Source organism: Lonchura striata, chromosome 5, assembly GCF_050655825.1.
Source record: "Lonchura striata isolate lonStrDom1 chromosome 5, ASM5065582v1, whole genome shotgun sequence".
NCBI lineage: Eukaryota > Metazoa > Chordata > Aves > Passeriformes > Estrildidae > Lonchura > Lonchura striata.
Genome location: NC_140707.1, coordinates 67,007,554 through 67,026,909, shown reverse-complemented (window position 1 = coordinate 67,026,909; position 19,356 = coordinate 67,007,554). Strand labels below are relative to the sequence as shown.

Here is a 19,356-nt window from a genome sequence, read left to right as displayed (position 1 = left end):
CCAGCATGGGAGAGACCATAACCACAAAGAATTGTTTTCACTATTTAGAAAACTGAAGCACATTTCCCAGAGGCACCTTGAAATACAGAACAAGAAAAATAGCAAAGGGAATAAAAGCTATGGGCAGAATAGAGTAAAAATTTTCTTGGGCTACCAAAAATACCAAATGCTCTGTGACATGCATTATCTGAGTTATCCTTTCCAATTAACTGTTGTAAAGATCTTAAAGTAGCATCTTGCAGCTTATAAATATAAATTTAAGCTTATATGAATATACAGAATATATAAACACAGATAATTGAGCAGATATTTTAACGAATATCAAAGAAATCAAATTTAAAAGCAATTTAAAAAGAACTTCAGCATTCTGTTCTAAGTGAGAAAATCTTGACCAATTTCCATCTGCACAGCTGTACTCAGTGCTCCATCTAAAGCTAATTCAATCAGGTTATGATTTTGAGTGTATTAAAGGTCTCAAGACTTGTGGAGGGTTCTTACTGAGAACTAGCAAACCCCTTTATATTATTTTAGGTTATTTAAATGAATCAAGTTTCTTATATAACCAATTATTATAATATAAAATATGCTCTATTTAAAACATATACCAAATTTTTATAATAACATTACCAGTGCAGAGAGCCAGACTAGGAGTATTACATTTCCACATAAAAAACTTGCTACTAAAGAAAATATAACTGATGACAAAAACAAGGTGGGAATAAAACCAACCAAAGAAGATTCTGAGTTATTTGTGGTATTTTTTTATTCACCATATATTGCCAAAGCAGAAGTAGGCTGAATCACCAAGCAGTGTGCATAAAAGATACTTAAAAGATATTACCATTTATTAATACTTTCTATTCTTTTCTGCTTGTATTTAAAGTAAAAGAAAGCTACATTTAAACTTTCTAGTCAGCTGACACTGCAGAAAACACCAGTCTTTCCAATTAAAACAACAGCTTTCAACAACGTAAAGGAGCTTCTTTTCTTTCTATTCAAATCCAAAGTTTAGGCAGGACCAAGAAATTTTACCTTTATATATATATATATATTAGCATACAACAGACACGTATAACTGTTAATAAAATTATATGTTATAAATAATTTTCAACCAGCCTAATGTTTGCTTAAGTAGATACAGAGATGTGGATCACTGTGTGTAAAGGCAGAGAAATAAATCACAGTTTCCTAGATTAGGGGCTATCTTTGACTTTACTACAAACTCCCAAACTATTCTTAATATCTTATATTCATTTCTATAAATGTAACTCAGGCAATTGCTGAAGTGCAAAATGATCAAATCCCTCATTCTTCCTACCACATTCTCCTTATTTAGAGCTATTTTGTGCAAGAAAATTGCTGTATTCAGCTGAGAATGCTGGACCAAGGGCAAGACCTTGAGCTACAGCACCATAGACCATGAGCAAATGACCCCAAGATATAAGAAGTAAGGCACATTGGAAAAAGGTCATTAAAATGAGCCTGTTGTTTGCTCAGCCACAGCAGGTATTACTGGCAATGAAACACCATTTTTCAAGCTCTGCAAATTCTCTGAAAATCACAAATGCTGTCTGATATGGTGGGCAGTCACATGGCATGTTGCCCTTCATACTGATTTTGGTCCCTGGCCATGGCTCACATAACTAACCAGTTCTGTAGCAACTGCAGATTCTACCACTGGATATTTTATAATCAGTTTTTGAAAGTGTGTGAGTTCAAACCTGCTCCAGTAGATATTGGTAAATCTTTATCACTCCAATCACCTTTCAAAGCAAATGGAAATACATACTCCAGAGCAGACTCTCAAATTGAGTTCTCAAGAGTAGAGCCACTGACAAAGGAGCTGCCATCTGCCTGTGTGCACATGAGAACGTGACCAGAAATTATAGTGGTTGCTATAAAAGCTGAAATTCAATTAATACATCTGATGTCCAGAGAATGTCTTGAAACATTTTGTCCCCACTTACTTACTGTGTGAAAAGTGCTTTACAGGATTTCAACTGCACACAACAGCCACACACAGGAGAAAGGGCCAAATCCTGAACCAGCCCACAGAGAAATCTGTTTTCCTTCCTGCAAAGTTGTCAAATTTTCAAGATTCAAGAGTTGCATCTCTCCATCACTGGAGTGTGGCCTCTCAGCCTCCTCACTCAGGGCTGAAAGGAGCTTTACCTTCAGAATAATTTCAACATATTGAGAACTGACACATGGGGGAAAAGATACAGGAGCAGTACAGAGGAGGGAAATAAGTCAGGGAAACTGAAAACTCCTTGTGAAAGAAAGTCTATTTGAGCCCCAGGAAGCAAACCAAAAGCAAAGCAGGGCATAACTGCTCCAAGAGTGAAAAGTGATAAAGCAACTCCCCTCTTCTTCACTGCCTTTGACAAATAGCCCAAGTCCATTTCAGCTCCCCAGGTAAACACCAGAAAGTTCCAAGGGAAGATCAGTTTTATCCTTTTATTTAAGATATCTGGGCAGAGTTTGCTGCAGTTTTTCTCTTTCCTCTGTTCCTGATGACCATGCAATTTTTTTTTGTTAATTATTTTTTCTACCACTTAGGAGTCCTGCTGCCAAACTTTAGCAGTAGCTGCCTTGTTGGAACAGCAAGGAACATAGATTTCCTGCAGAGGAATTGGCAGATGCAATGTCTACGACCCTGGTGCTTTTGGCAATGATGGAATATTTCATAAGAAAATCCAATTTTACCTTAACACAAGTCACCCCAAGCTGGCCTCCACCAAAACACCTGTGGCTTGTTGGGCTGACTTCTTAACATTTCTGAAGGTGATGACATCCAGGAGAATTTCAGACCAAGAAGCTGTAGAACAACACTTTTCTGCCATCTCCTACTGTATGGAAGGTGCCTGTACTGCTTAATCAGATTTAGGCACATAAACTTGTTTTAAACAAGTTTCTAAGTGTGTGTTTTCTCTCGAGTTGTCTATTGATAATATGCAAAGCGAGGATTTAAAGGTATGATGGGAATGGTGATAAGATTTTATGAAGAACTCTCAAACAACAAAGTGGCAATTGAACTTCTTTTATCTCTTCTGCTGGACACAAGTCTCCACTGAGCAAAAATGCACTCATAAACCATTCCATCCCATCCAGGGCTTCAGCAGATGTGAACCAATCCTTTCACTAAGTGACCTCAGAAGGAGCAGAGATGCAGAAAAGCCGTCATTAAAAACAAAGTGTTCTCTTTTATGGCTTTCTACAATAAAAAGTTTTTATTAAAGCACAGTTCTTGTGAGAAAATGTCTGAGAGACAATTTCTCTGGTCTTCAGGAAATGGCATTTACATTTCATGCAGGAAATACTGTCTTAAAATCTATCTGGTTTAAATGTCTGTCGCCATGTGTCCATACACCAGCATTACTCACAGGTGCCACTTAACTCATCAGGTGACTCAGATGGTTCTGAGTAATTTTAATGTTCTTTTTTTCTTCAAATGAATTGTTCAGACTCTCAAATTAAATTCTCAAGAGTTTCAAGCTTTAGTGCTACTATTTAAAAAACTAATAGTTTAAAAATACATTTCTTTTTTTTTTCAGTTATAGTTTCAATGTCTTTTTTCTTTTGCCTGGCATAGTCACCAATGTCCTGCAGACAATCATTATTATAAAATTATTATAAAAACCATGTTCATTAATATGTGACAAGATTCAAGGGAACACAGGCTAGGACATAAGTGCATCCTATAATTTATTACTTGTAATACCACAGTGCCTCTGAGGTCTAATCACACATCAGGACTTTCTGGAGATCTAGGATAAAAGGATTAATTTTAGGCAAGCACTGTGGAGGTCTACCTTATAATATCATTATGGAATCAATCTTTACCAAACCTTTCCAACTCCAGAACTGGGGCTTTATAGAAAGCTCCCTTGGAAAAACTTTGAGCAAAATTCTGAGTCATAAAAATGACCAAAAGACAGTGGCACAATTAAGAAAGTAAGATTTTGAAAGCACTCTTATTTGCAGGTGTAAAGCTTTCCTTCCTGGAGGTAAGACCAAACACCAATAAAGTTGAGTTGCACCATTGCTGCAGGAAAAGACAGGAGCTTCACATAGAAAAAGCATCTGACTTGAGCAGAAGAAACTAGATGTACTTGAGGAGTACAAAAATAATACAAGGAACTGCTGAAATTTCAGTTCTACTCTGGGAGTTGTCAGCTAGAAATGAACGGGGAGACTGCAGTCATAACAGATCAAGGTGTGATTATGAACTGCCAGCATGATGTTACCTTGGAAAAGGCAAATAGGATCCTGGGATATGTGCAGAGGAAAGCTCCTGCAGCAGCAGAGATGTATCAGTGCTGCTGCAGTGAGGAGTCACAGGAATGCTGTCCATGATTCTGGGCATCCAAGTGCAAATTGGGTTATCTCTGCCTGGAGCAGGTGGAGGGACAAGCTACCCTGATGATTTCCATATTCATCTACTTTTCTATTTTGCAAGAAGAGAAGTCTTCTTGCTTTATTTATCTAACTAAAACAAAGGTTGTGAGAGGATATGATGCAGTCCTTAAACAAAACCAGGTTATTAACAAGAGAAGAGGAGCCTCTATGCTAAAAGACAATGTTGTTGCCAGAAAAAAATGGACATTAATTGTTCAGCAATAAATGCAGGCTGAAATTCTAAACAATGTTCCTAATTAAAGAAGTCATATTTTGAAAACAGTCTGCAGATCAAAGCTGTAGGAGGATGAAAACAGAGTCTAGTTTTGAAACAGAAATAGGTATCTGCATTAAATGGGATGAAACAAGATACACAGCTGCAAATCATGGAGAGCCAAGCACAGAGACCTTCTCCTGTCCATTCCAGTGTTCTTATGGGTTATTTTCCCAGCCTGTTTCTCTTACATACATTGGGGAATCTATAAGAAACAGCAAACCTTGACTGTAAACATACATTAGATAGAAGCATTTCTCAAATAATTTTTTTCTTAAAAGTAACCTTTAAAGCATCACCTATAAATGATCAACTGCATTGAAGTCACATTGCTGTAAGTACAAGACAGGGATAAAAGAAAAGGCTGGATAATTTTGAGTCGTGCAGTGACAAAAAGTGGTTGTTCACTATTTCTTTTGGTGGAAGAGCTGTGGGGCATCATCTGAAGATAGCTTGTTCAAAAAAGGAACTTCTCTCCCAATGCCTTCCCCTCACTGCCCCACCAAAGCCCCCCACAAAAGCCTGGTAACCAGAGATCTGGTTCCTCCCAGGATGGGTGGCCAAGCTGCTGAGGAATGCCATAGATGCTACACCTCAATAGGGTTAAAAAGAGGGACAACAGAAAATCTATCATTCTAGTAACATCCCCAACCAGCAATTTTTGGAAGCTGAGAGCTGACAGCAGTAGTTCCACGCAGGTGCTGCTCTCATTCCAACACTCCTCTTGCCACCATCAGAGGTGGAATGCTGGGTTAATTAATGACTGCTTCGACGTGACACTGCTGCTCCTGCAGAGCATCCAAGCAGCAGAGCACAGCACAGGCTCCTTTGCCTCACATGAGCAAGGACTGGCTCTGGAAGGTTCTGGAAGCAGCAGCTCTTGATTTCCCATTCTGCATGTCATGGAAGTAACTCGTGTCCCCAAAGCTCTGCAGAGGTTATATGGTTTTCACTCTTAACCTACGCCTTACCCCTTCCCACAGGTCTGAAAACAACAAGTCTTCTTCAGCTTTAAGAATCGGTTCATTCCTTCTTAGATAACCTTGCTTTAGTTGTTGTGCCTTCTTAGGATTCCAAGGGAGACAAGATACAGAATTGGCTGAAGAGAAGAAAAAAAAGCAAAAGCAGCAAAACCCCAGCTCAGAACTCAGCCATGCCAAACTCACCACATTTCATCATCCCCACTTCGTAGCATTTCCGCAGCCGGCACGCCTGGCAGCTCTTGCGCCGGTTTTTGTCTATCGTGCACTGGTTGGTGGCTGGGCAGATGTAATCGTTGTGTCCTGCAGCAGGGCAAGAAGGGAACATTTAATATTTCCATCCATCTTGGTCATTTCCCAAATCAGGAATGTCCTCAGCTTTGAACAACTCGGCTTTTTCACGTGCATGTATCTAAGCTCCATTAATTCAACTGATGCAAAAATGCTTATTTGTCCTATATTTTAAACATCAGCCTGTGGCCTCAAAATTAACCAGACGGCATTACTCAGCTTTATAGTGGTGATTGTCAGATAACCAAGCACCTTCTAAAGCCAGCTAGTTTTTTGAAAATGGAACATATACTCTTGTGGAAATTTGTTCCCAACCTCCAATTTCTTACTGTATATCAGGAGTTTATAGCTGGCAGATACCAGATTTTCTTTTTTTATTTTTTTTCCCTCAGCAGAATTGAAAAGAGCAGCTTCAGTCTTGCAAAAATTTAAGTAAACTACAGCTCTATTTACTGAACTCTGATGTGGTGAGTTCCAGGAATGAAGAAGTCCTTGGAGGATTGACCCTGGACCAAAGTTAACAAAAAAAAAAAAAAAAAAAAAAAAAAAGGCCAAGATAAAAGCAGACTGGTGTGAAATAATGCATCCTGTAACTACAAAGAAAAGCACAAGTAGAGGGTGCAAGTTTTAGATCTTCTGGACAAGTGTTTATCTTACTTTCATCAGTTTTCACTGCAGCCTCTTTTGTTATCTCCTTATTCTTTCCCATATCACCTCATTCCCACACAACCCCTTTACATTTCTGTATTTCATTAATCAATAATATGGTCCAAAGGTTTATTACTGTAAACTGGACTTGGGTACACTCCTGGTGTAAATAAAGTTAAATAATCTCCTGCCAAATAGTGGGACTATCACTTACAGCAATTACCAAAGGATGCAAAAAATACTCGCTCATTTACTTTTCTTAATATCTTTTCTCCCAGGTGGCTTTTTTAAATTGGTTTGGTTTTTTTTTTTTTCCCTAACCAAGAATAAGATCAGGCAAAAATACAGCTAGTAGAGTGATTTTTTTCTTTTCACTTGGCAAAAATCCAAGAGTTCATGTCCTCAAGAGTAATTATTTAACTGAACCATTGTGAGTATTGCCGTGCAAAATTAGAATTATTTTAACCTTGAATTTTTGAACTGACAATTTTAAAAAGAAGAGATCATATTTCAGTTTGTCCCATTTCTTACTGGCAGATATGACTGAAGAACAAATTACTATTTATCACCCTTCACACAACATGGAGGGAGAGGAGGAGGAAGCTCTCTGCTGCACACAGGAATATGAAGTGATTTAAAACTCTTGTGGCCTTGGGATAATTTAACTTGCAGGCAGATGTTCAGCGATGTGGGACAAACAGACTGCACTAGAATCTCAGACAAGCCAAGGAGACCACACACAGTTGCTTAGTCATACTTCTAATTTTAATTTTATTAATAAGGCCAACATTTTGGTCTATGGCAGGCCTAGAAGTCTTTTATTTTAATGCACAATATCCCGCATAACAACCATTGCAAATGAGTGCTTGATAAGTGTTTTATGCCAAGAACTGGTTTTATGTTATTTCCCTTTTTTTAGTCTTTCATTTGAATTACAAACACCATTACCTGACAGGGTACACTGAGGTGTACAAAAGACCACAGTGGGTAACTTGCTGGTGGCTCAAATACATGTGAGCAACACAGAGCAGGCAAAGCATTGACTTGATAGAAAACACCTCAAGATTAAATTCAGTTTCCATTTGTGACAAACTGGACACAAATGTCTCTTCAATTATTTTAGAAATCCAAAGTACTTGCACCAGCTTGTAAAAATTGCTATTCACCTCTGCAGAATTTGCACAATGAATGGAAAAGGCAAAACAAGTTCTGAATTAAATTTGTTTGTGCTAGTGGCACCATCTCTGCCATACTGAGTGAAAAGAAAAATATCTGAAGATTCCTAAAGGCTCTGCAGGAAGAAGGAGAAGAGGAACATTAAAGATCAAACAGCAGTAGGATTTTCTGCATTGGTATCCATGTGTAGCAGCCAATGTCAATAGAAATGATTTTCCATCAAAAGACCCAAGATGAGGCCAAAGATCAGGATAACCAGGCCAAGGTTAAAGAAACTGAGTGCCCCAAAGCTGCAGTGCAGTGCCTGAGCGACTTCCACGGGCTGTGACAGCAAACGTGGAGCCCACAGCTACTTCACTCTGCAGCCACACAGCAAACTTGAACTAAACAGCAAACATTTAACAATTTAAACATGGAAGTGGAAGTCTTAGATAGAGAGACTGGGAGGGTAAGAGCTGCTACAGTGGAGGGCTGAGCATTAATGATAATCAGGTTAGCACCTGATATATGCTACACATATTTTTCCATCCTCCATAGTGTGTAGATATTATACACTATGACTCAACAGCTCCAGGCAATAGACTCTTGTCAGGAAGGGCTCCCAGCAAGAAAAGTCTCCAGATAATTGCCTGCTCTTGCTGTGCCTATGACAACTAATTCTCAATTACCACAGCTAAGCTGGGCCACAAACTCCCATCAGATTCACAGGTCTGCAGTGCCATCCCAGCCAGGTCTGTGCTGCACTGTGCTGTGCATCCCACCTCTTCCCTAAAGAAATCAATTGCTCACTCTGTAATATTGCCAGATCTTGATAACATCAGAGCCAAAAGATAAAACAGCCAAATCATGTGTTGTTCTATTTTCAGCATGGAGCACCAGACACCAGGATTTCAGACCAGCTCATTACTAGGTCAACTGCTGCAGCCCCTAGTCACATGAAACAATTTATTTAAGCAGGTTATCAAAATTTGTTTGTCCTACCTTGAATGCTTCTCTTAAAAAATGCTTTGCAGCCTTCACAGGACCAGACCCCATAGTGGTATCCTGAAGCATAGTCACTGCAGACTGCACAGAAGTGAGCATCCTTTTTTGAGCCAGGATTATTTGCAATTGGGCTTGTACAGTCATTGTCATTAGTTTTTCTTTTTAATGTTTCTCTGATAGAAGAGAAAAACATCTGTTATAAAAGAGGAAAAATTTAAACTGCACTACAGAGTTTCAAAATTTTCCATTGTCTTCTATTCTCTCTCTCTAGAGTCTTCATGTTCCTGAACACAGGATAGTGTGAAACACTGCTAAGCCTTTTCTGATAAGATAATTTAAAGCATATATTCTGATCCCAGTGATAACACACTAGAAAGATTTAGGCATAAAACTGGACTGCTGCTGAATCAATCACATGAACCCTGGGAAAAATCATATGGAATGCTGGTAGGTCTTGAAGAATTATTGGAAATGTGCAAGTCCAGGAATTTGTGAACCAAGTGGATTCTGCCTCTTGGGAACTTCACATGGAAAAGGAGAACTCAGACAGCTCAGAGTGACATTATAAATGCTACAATGAACAGAGCTGCAGCTGCTTTGTCCTGTTAGTAAGACAAAATTACAACACACATCCATTCTCAAGAGCTTCATCCTTTACATGAGGTTTAACTCGTTCAATGACATTCTGGAGACAAATAACTGAGGCTGAGGTACTCAGCCTACAAGATCAGCTCATGATGTCAGGCAAATTTTTCTGTTCAAGGTGACAGACCACACTGATCACCCTAATGCTAAACAAAAAGACATCTGAATGCAAGAAGAATGGAGAAACACCATTAATAAAATACTTCCATATGTTAAAGAAATTATTTCTCTATATAAATTAGTAAGATATAGACATCCCTGAAGTGCTGCAAATAACTCCAACATACAGGAACTATTCTTCATGAAGGGATTAAAATTAAAACAGGAAAAACCATGGAAAAAACAGCCCATTCCTGACACCAAGATCCAAACACAAGAGGAAAGGAGCTTAGATTATCAGTAACATTTGATTTAGGTATAGGAAGTACATCCATTGTTCCCTTTTTATATGGACCTCATTTTTTGGTGGGTTTTGCACATTGTGCTTTCAGGGTCAATGCAATTTCTAGACAGAGAGAAAATAGTGTAATGTGCAAACTCTGAGCAGCTCAGAGTTTGAGCAAAGGAATGGTGCGTAGTCAACTTACAGGTATAAACTTAAGCATAGAGGCAGAATTTAGGAACTCTAGAATTTTGTTCATCCAACCTTCCAGAAGGATTAGGGAGGAGAAGAAAAATCACTTGGGATAAGACAGCAGGTAGCATGGTTTGTAACTTTTACAGAACAAGGGCAAGTTTAAACAGAATAGTGGAAACATGCTGAAAGTGCTGTCAAAGAGGCTTTAACTAATATATTCAAATCAGATTTTGTGCTGGTTTCCTGACAGGAGGTAAGGACAGACATACCCACATGCCAGGTGAAAATCATCAAGTTGATACGTTTTTGAGGAGAACGTGCTCCAATTTCCTGGGAAAAAATTTGGACAGGAGGAAAAGGTGATTCTCAGAGCAAGTTTCAAAGCAGAAAAATTAAGATATTTGTTGTACAGTTAAGTTACAGAGAGATTTTTCTTTTAAATGTTAATTCATTCAGATACAGGAAGGCAGAGGAGTGTAAGTATTTAACAAGCTCGGTCTTTGATTGCACACACACCTCATTAATGGGTTGGTGAATCACTGAGTTATTTCCCTCTTTGCCATGCTGGGAACACCAGTGAGGGGGAAGTCTCCCCAAGAGTAAAGGGGCTGTATGACACATGCCTAAAATGCTGCTAATGAAAGGAGGGAAGAGCATTCCTTTTCCTTCCCTGTATTTGGAAGCAAAAGTGATTTGGTGTTTCACATTAGTAAAAGAGGTATATTTTAAAGCTTTACTTGGGAAATGTTATCCAACTGCGAGGGTCAGAAGAGGCTCAAAATCAGCTGGAGAACCTCTCTGTGGCTGATATGCTGTGGAAAACAATGTCCTTGATAAAGCACTGAGATTATGGATGAAAATAAAGAAAAAACTCACACAACATCTCAGTGAGGATTGTCAGGTTTTTCCCCCTAGTCATGCCAAGTGTATTTAAAAAGCACTTTTCCTCTCCTTGCTTAAGAGTTTAACAACAGCCACCCTGCACACAAGCAAGCTGCAATGCTTCCTCAGACTTGTGGCAAGCAGCCTGCACGCAGCAGAACCATCTGGAACAAATTCCTGCTGTGGGCCAAGCAGCATCAGAGCCTCACACCAGGAGGCTCAAACCCCATCAATTTGTTACCACTGCCTGTGAGGGATACAGACCCTGCAAACAGTCAGGGCAATGGTAAACATCCCATATCCCAACACTCAGCATTTCCACACACAGGGCAATCCAGAGAGGGCAGCCCCACATATGGGTAGAGACCACGTCCCAGCTGTAGGACAGGGGAACCCAGGATGCTCAGCACAGGAATGAGCTGCCAGGTCCTGCAGGTGAGCTGGAAATGGTTGGATGGATGCCCACCATGCTCCTGCACCAAAGGATGCAGGAAAACAGGGGATGTATCCTGGTGGCTACCGAGGAACCACATAGTGAAAGATTTATCACTTTACACCTCCTAGTATTCCTCTCTATTTTATGATGGTGGTTTCTATATACAAATACTAACTTTCTAAAAAGGAATTAAGGTTTCACTTAAAGTAATAAATCACTGATTTTCTCCTCATCATCCTTCTACTCTGAGCAACGTGGTCCAGGGGAAAATGTCCCTGTCCATGGCATAGGGGTTGGAACTAGATGGTTTTTAAGACACCTTTCAATTCAAACCATTCTGTGAAAAAGAGATTATACTCCAGAATTTCTTTATTCTCTTTAAGTTAGGTCATCATCAGCTGCATGAGAAATAGTCCTTATATATCCATACAAATAGCTGATGATTATTTATTTAAACTCCAGTGGGACAGGTTTGGCTTCCCTTCTGTCTGTTGTAGAGTGGGCACTGCAGAGCATCAGACAGGGTGCTCTTGCTCCTGGGTTATTCCAGCTGCTATCCCAACATCTGGACAGCTTCAAACCCTAACCTTCCCAGGGCTGTCTAAGTTTTGGAACCTTAACCAAAGTGGAAAGAGTTTGGATTACCCCTGTTCACATCAAAGCTGCTCGGGGAATTCTTCTGTATGTAAGTGCTACCCAAAGAGTCTTTCCCAATCCACACACCTACACTGAAAGCACATTTGCACTCCATAAAGCCCACCCATTGCAGAAGGAGTGTGGGTAGTCTCAAAAATAGCACAAATCCTTTATTAACTATTGAACTAAAACTGTTACCAGGACACACTATTTTTCATACTCCAAATGACTGCTGAAGTTAAATAAGGAGGCCTATGAATAAACATACAGCTGCTGAAGCAGGAACAGCACCTGCAGACTCCGAGCTTTTATCCACCCAGCTAGTGTTGTGCCCAAGAATGGAGCAATTTCATCAGCTGATGATCCAGATGCTGATTTGGGTTTGCAATATGAGTAAACATGCAGAACAAGAATGTGCTTTTGCAAACAGACTTTCTTGTCAGCTGCAAATTTAGCCTGTGACTCTGCTCTTCACAATAATTTTATGAAGTTAGTTGGGAGCAGCAGCAAGAAACAAAGTCAGGCTTTTTCAGCAGCAGCCCCCTTTTAATGTCCTGCATGCTGCTGTGTGACTGCTTATACTAAAGCCAAAAATCAAAGAAAACATTTCCCTTGGATTTCAAGTTAACAAAAAGCCTTCACATCTCTTAGAAGCAGTAAAAAAAAAAATAATCTGGGTAAAAATTAACTCAATATTATATGAAAAGGCAAAAAGAATTAGTATTTCCCTCTTTCACTCAAATTACTTAATCTGACAGAGCATAATTAATTTTGTTACACAAAATAGTACTTAGCTGTCTTGGACTTTTATTTGCACAATGTAAACTGCTCCCACACTGAAGATATTTGTAATGCTCTGTGTTGGTGTATAGTACTCTAAGGAGGTATTGGAAAAAAAACCCTAATTTTAGAAGTTACATTAAAAACAAACACACACACTCCCTGAGTGATTTAGTGTCTAGCGGAGTTACTTTTTGCGTCGTTTTGTTTTTCAGAGGGACCAACACTTTAATTTGAATGCAAAAAGAAAAGAGTTGAGCTAAGGAAGCTGTAAATAATACCCGGGCAAGTCTGAAAGCAAGAAGCAGCACTGACCTGCTCCCGGGCAGCACTGGCTCCATGGGGCGAGCCTCGCACCAGAGGCTCTTGGGCTGCTCTGGGTACAGCAGGGAGGACTGGCAGTGCAGGCTCAGGGGGGACAGGTGGCCAGGAGCAGCCCACAGGGCGCTGGGGCTGGAGGTTTGCCTCGCCGTCACGCCCTCCGCGTCCCCAAAATTGCTGCCTATGTTGTAGTTGACCATAGCGGGGCTGCAGAACGCCACGGTGGAATATTCGTGCCTGTTTTCCATGAAGGATGAGGGAATGTAGAGTGGGCTGTGCTCTGCTGTCAGCGTGGACTGGTTGCAGTTGTAAGGGACTGGAGAGATGACACCAGCAGGTGAGTTTTTAATTTCTGTCTTATTGCATCCAATATCCTGAAGTGGAAGCAACTGAGAAAAGTCCTTGTGAGAAGATGTGCACAGGGACATTTTGAAGCAAGATTGAAGAACGCTGTTTAAATATTCATCCTAAGACAATAAAGAATAAAAAAAAATAATTAAAAAATAAAAAAAGCTCTGCATTAAGTCTTTTCTATAAAAGAAAAAAGGAACCAGTAAACCAGATAACATCTTGTGAAAACAGATTACATATAAAATGCACTTAAATAGTCAATGCACAAATTTACAACCTTTAAGAAAAAGAAAGCTTTATAGAATATCCTTAAAAATAAAAGCTAAAGCACACGCTGAGTTCAGACTCCCTTAAAAAATAATAATAATTTTAAGAACAAAACTATTTGAGGTCTGCTTGAAACAAAGATGAAGGTGACAACTTGGATCTTACCAGGAGTTACAACCGGGGTAAATCTGCACTCTATCGGAGATAAAATTACCCCAAGGTCCACAGCTATAGAGGAGAAATCAATTCTCTTTACAACAACTCACCATCTCCTGCTGTTAACTACACTAGTTTTCAGCCTTGTACTTCAGGGTGCTTCCCTTTTCCATCACAAACACGCAGCAGCAGATATTTTGAAAACAGACAAACACACACACATGCATATCCCCCCCCTACACATTCCAATTCCAGAACTCCACTGCACATCCCTCTATGCAGTGGATGTCAGCAAGGTGCAGATTCATCTCTGAGAGGTCCCTGGGCATGGCAGCTCTGAACAGAGCCATTAGAAAAGTAGAAGTCATAAAATGCAGATATTTCCAAAGCTGACAACAAAACTCGAGTGATTTCATAAGGTCCAGAAGTTTCGTAAGTCCTAGCAACTCTTCATCCTCATCCCAACTACCCCTGCCCTTTCTCAATTGCCCACAGTAATTACTCTTTGCCAGATTTAGGCATATACAAATTATTTAAGAGAGAAAAGAAAAAAAAAAACCCTTCCAAAATTATCCTCCTGAGACAGACCCCTGTCCTAGAAGCATTATTGTATTGTAGCATTAAAAACATTTTTTCTTTATTCTTCACTAGGAGTTTCATCTGCAGTTCATTCCAGCTCTGAAGACAGACCTAGTTTGCAATTCAGAACAATTCTGTATCCAAAACAGCAGTTTTCAGCCCCCTGAACTGATATTACAATGTACTTTTACATGTGGTAATAAGATCCTAACATGAGAAACCACAGGATAACTAAACATTCACCCACTGCTTTGCTATTACACAACTGGTAAAGGTATAGATGCTAAATGTTCTTACCTTTTTTTGCCTCATATGACCATAAAGCAAGATGAGGAAGAGTCAAGCATGGGTTTGTTGAAGTACCAGCAACCTCCCTGTCCCCAAAGCTCTCAGCCCCATGGCATTTCTATTGTGCCACCTTAGGGTATTGATACATTTTTCTCCTTTAGGGTGAGGACAGAGTAGAAGCATTAACAGAAATGTAAGAAATAGTATTTTTGACTAAAATGGACAGTTGGGAGTCCTTCCTACCTCCTCACTCTGCACTCTGGTGATGAAACTGAAGATATGTGTAGAAATAACCAGAAACTCATTTAAATCAGCTCAGGCATTTTAGACCCAGCTGCTGTTTTTTCCTTTGTGGGAAACAGGAAAATGAGACATCTCAGCAGCTGTTTGTGTCCAGCAGTTCTTGGACTGGAACTCCAGAGCAGTCAAAGCAGGGGATTCTGACCTCGCCCCACACACTTCATCTGCCCCCACCAGATGCTTCACAGCCTCCTCCAGGAAAAACCAGGCATCGTACAAACTTCACTGCAAAAAAAACACTGATAAACTCAAAAGGTGCTTTCACTCCCAGATTAGGGGGTGGGTCATTTCTTAGAAGGAAATGATGGAACAAAAAAAAAAAAATAGGAGTATTTTCAGGAGTTACTATGAGTGAGCCCAATGAGCTCACTGGATTCAGCACACATTTAAAGAGTCACTATAAGCAAAGCTGTATTCCCCTTGCAGTCTCAGAGACTGCAGGTATCCAGGATGAGCATGGGCAATTCCAAATTCTGCCAGAGAATCTGGAATGCCCAACAAAAGCTGTCTGTGCTTACTTTGTCCCTCTGCCTCCTTTGGAAGGGCACACAGCACAGGGGAACCCCAAATCCTTTGGAGGGAAGGACCTGAGCAGCATCACAGCAACATCTGTGTTACAGTCAGCTAGAGACATTCTGTTGTGCCAAAACTGAAAAACTGATTTAGCAAATAAACGCCTGCATGCTGTAGAAGCAGGGAGAACACAGAGCTGCTACTATGGAATTTTATGAACAGGAATCAGCTGAGATTTGAGTCATGTTTTTCTACAAAGAAAATCCACTAATGTGTGTGTGCTTAGCAGAGGAGATATTGTCTCCACAGCATTTAGAAATGTTCACAGAAGTTACCAGCAGCAAGAGTGAAGCTTGTTTTAGGGGAAGAGTTCACACAAGCATAAGAAGTAAGTACAGCCTTCCTGAAAAACTGCTTATAAATTATTTACAAAAAAAAGGAGACTCTGGGGTCCAGCAGGTTAAAGAAAACTGCACTCATGGTCTTCAGCAGGCTGTAATGTAGTGAAAAAATAACAGTATTGACTTGAGATTATTAGCTTGGGTAACAGAAATAGTCCAGCCACAGTAGACTATGGATCTGCATGAGATCTCATTGATCACATTTCTTCACACCCACACAATTTAAAATGAAACTGCTCAGAAAGTCCTCAAGATTGGCTGCTGGTCTGTGAAGTTGTGTCTCTTAAAGAACTGAAGACTGAGGGAAACAGATCTCAAGGTCTGAGACTTGAGGAAAACTCCACAAACACCTCAGAAGGAAGCACAACCACATTTAATACAAGGATTACAATAAGTAGTGAAATAGGCTAGTAAATTTGTTCCATCCTGGTATAATGTCCTCATATCTTAAACACTACTCACTAAACAGAAATTAACTACTTCCTAAAGTGAACTTCTGTCCCAACACTCCCTCTTCCTCTGAAAAAAGATTTTAAAAGCAAGATTCAATGATAAAATACATTATTTAGATGCAGTCTGTCAGCTCTTCACTAGATCTGTACCAAACACAGAAACAAAACAGGTGTCTATTATTTTTATATTCCAGTCTCCTTGGAGCCTGCAAATATTTTAATCCACTGAAGTCAGTTTAGCTTAGTGAGATATTCAACAACTGAAATGCCATTATTAAGTAAACAACAGCCATTCTGGCCAGTTCCTCGAGTAACACTTACCATTCACAAATCTAAGACACTACAGGCAGGATTCACTTCTGACACAAAGCAGCTTCATCAGCTCCAGTACCCTGAGGATGGCACCACTATCCATGAGGAGGTCAGGAAAAAACAAATGTTATTAATGTTCTCCACCAAAAAAACAAAAACAAAAAACAAAAACCAAACAAAAACAAACAAACAGAAAAAACCAACACAACAAAAAAAAACCCAAAATCAACAACAACAAAAAAAAAAGGACCAAAACAAAAAAAATTAGGTTTTTTGTCTTTGAATAACTCTACAACTGAATGTATCTCAAGTCACCATGCAAGGCATGCCAGGTGAGGCACAAGGACTGGTTTAGATGTCACAGTCAGACACATGGGTAAATAATTAAGCCATCTGACGTATTTCAACAAACTTGAAAGCCTCTTATTGCACATTACCTATACCAAATACCTCTTTAAAAGCCTTGTGGGGAAAAAGAAAACTAATTAGGTTTTTTTTTTTCTTAGTTTTATGTTTGTTTGGTTGTTTGGTGGTTTTTTTTTTAGTTTTGGAAAGGGGAAAAATAGGTAGAGAGGGTAGGGTGGCTGCTTGGGAACACAATACAATAGCTTTTCCTAGAAAAGTACAACACTTCAAAAAGCAAGGAGTGATGTATGTTCTCAGGCACTCTTCCATCAACATACACTACAACGTGCTTAGCATTTTATATATATTTAGAGTAAACATTTTTTGCAATAGAGAATCAAGATGACCTTTTTCTCTGCTAAGCTTAGACTAAAGTGCAATCATTGAGCCTTTGGGTTTAATGGAGGTGATTCAGCAAGTGTTGCATTCCACCACCCCACAGCCAAAGATCCTCAGTTATCTCACAGAGCATTCTATTAATATTCTGTTAAGTTACATTTTAGACAACTCCCTGCAACAATAAACTGAATCATCTCCTGGAAAAGTGATTATTAAAAGAAAGTCATTCCTGATGCGTATGATACTTGTGCTTCAGGTTTTGTGACAAACTTATTACTCATTAAACACAGCAGGGCCAGATATTGCCAACAGAAGGCAGGCAAGTAAACAAGTTTATTATTACCTGAGAAGCACTGGATGCAACAAGTAGGGGAGAGATAGGGAAGCAAAATGCAAACACAGCTATCTGTCCAAACTTCAGATATTGTACTCATTCCTCCAAAACTAATAACCTGCCCCCAGTGAAATCAAGATCTACTCTAAATAAAATCGTGCAGCTCAAAATCACACAGGAAAAAGTACTTTGAAACAAGCAAAATGAGCACTCTTTAGTCTATGTTAGCCTTTAAGTTACTCAGAATACTGGCAACTTTTAGATTATTCTAAACATTCATAAATACATTTCAGAGCTCAATGGATCTGACATGGGGGCACCAAAGGAACTGGATTTGTTCCACTAGAGGAGTAAACAACTTTGGTCTTCTACCCTTTAAAGTGGAGTTACAAACACAAGGAATCCAGACTCTTTTTACGGAAAGTGCACAAGTCAGGAGATCACAGCCACATGCCAGAGCAAGGGAAATCCCAGTAGAACATGGGAAAAATTCTCCACAGTGAGAATTCAGTCCAGGAACAGGATACCCAGAAAGGCTGTGAAATCCCTATCTTTGAAAGATTTTTAAAAATACTCACTTTGAGCAGGATGCTTGATTAGTTGCTCTCTAGATCTCCCTTCCCATTACTAAAAAATATTTTCAGATCTCAGTTCAAACTAAATTTAAGTTTGACTTTACTAGTTTTTAGCCTTTAAATTTGTGGACCATTAAAATGTTACCAGATCTGAGAGTGGATTTAAGCTTTCTATTATTTGCATCTCTTAGGTATGTTTCATAGACTTTAGGGTTTCAGACACCAGAAATGAAAAGCCACTGTCCTGCTCCAAAATACAAATGCAAAACGAGACACTTCAGCTCCTTTACTCTCCATGTAACTATTTCAAAGTACTGTGTGGAGTTTTTGGTCCAAAAGAATATTTGTATTTCATGATGAAAATTTTAGTGTGTTCCATTAGAAAAGAGACATCTGTTTAAACTATTACACAAGTTATAAATACAAGGATCTGAGTATTTTGTGATCATGCTTCAATCTGCAACAGTATCATGGCAGAAGCCAGTACAAAGGATAGCACCCTTTTCCAGTAAGAATTTAATTATTAAAAAAGAAAAAAGTATCTCCTCTGATGCAAGAAAGGGCAGGAAAGAGCAGCATGGGGATTTCGATTTTCACAGATCTGGGATGACCATCTGCATCCAGCATCTCTGAAGCACACTTGGATCTCTCAGCACATACCAATTAGGGAAGCTAATTCTAAAAAAATTATTCTTGTTTTGATTTCCACACCACAGCTCTGTCCCAACAGCATGGAATACACCTGCTCCTTGGATCCAGGAGGAATTAATTTTTTAAATTAATTAATTCAAGCCTTCCTTCAAGATTTCTCTCTTAATGACAGTGTCCTAGAACAAATGTACATGTTACTTCCTCCACTCCATTTCCTTCTGGTCATTTGCAAAAAGTGTATTCACAGAAAAATAATTGAGTCTGTGAATGGTTTGGGTTGGAAGGGACCTTGAAGATCACCTAATTTCAACCCCCCCAGCCATGGGCAGGGACACATTCCATGAGACCAGGCTGCTCAGAACTCAGTCCAACCTGGCTTTGAACACTCCCAGGGATGAGGCATCC

General features: G+C 39.4%; 1 protein-coding gene across 5 annotated transcripts in view; it reads right to left on the bottom strand.

Moving 5' to 3' along the window:
- ESR2 (estrogen receptor 2) overlaps window positions 1–19,356 on the bottom strand; it is a 40,013-nt gene that overhangs the window by 14,761 nt on the left and 5,896 nt on the right. For 2 of the 5 annotated variants that reach the window (XM_085580899.1, XM_085580898.1), the window contains exons 2-4: window positions 13,023–13,495; window positions 8,749–8,924; window positions 5,839–5,955 (exon numbers count right to left, since the gene is read on the bottom strand). In XM_085580899.1, coding sequence (XP_085437025.1) covers window positions 5,839–5,955; window positions 8,749–8,924; window positions 13,023–13,456 — 727 coding nt within the window. In that variant the 5' untranslated portion in view covers window positions 13,457–13,495. Of the gene's footprint in view, window positions 1–5,838; window positions 5,956–8,748; window positions 8,925–13,022; window positions 13,496–13,912; window positions 14,012–14,678; window positions 14,825–16,656; window positions 16,779–19,356 lie in introns of those variants that run through there. The other 3 variants (XM_021554489.4, XM_077783924.2, XM_085580897.1) reach the window with 3 other exon arrangements.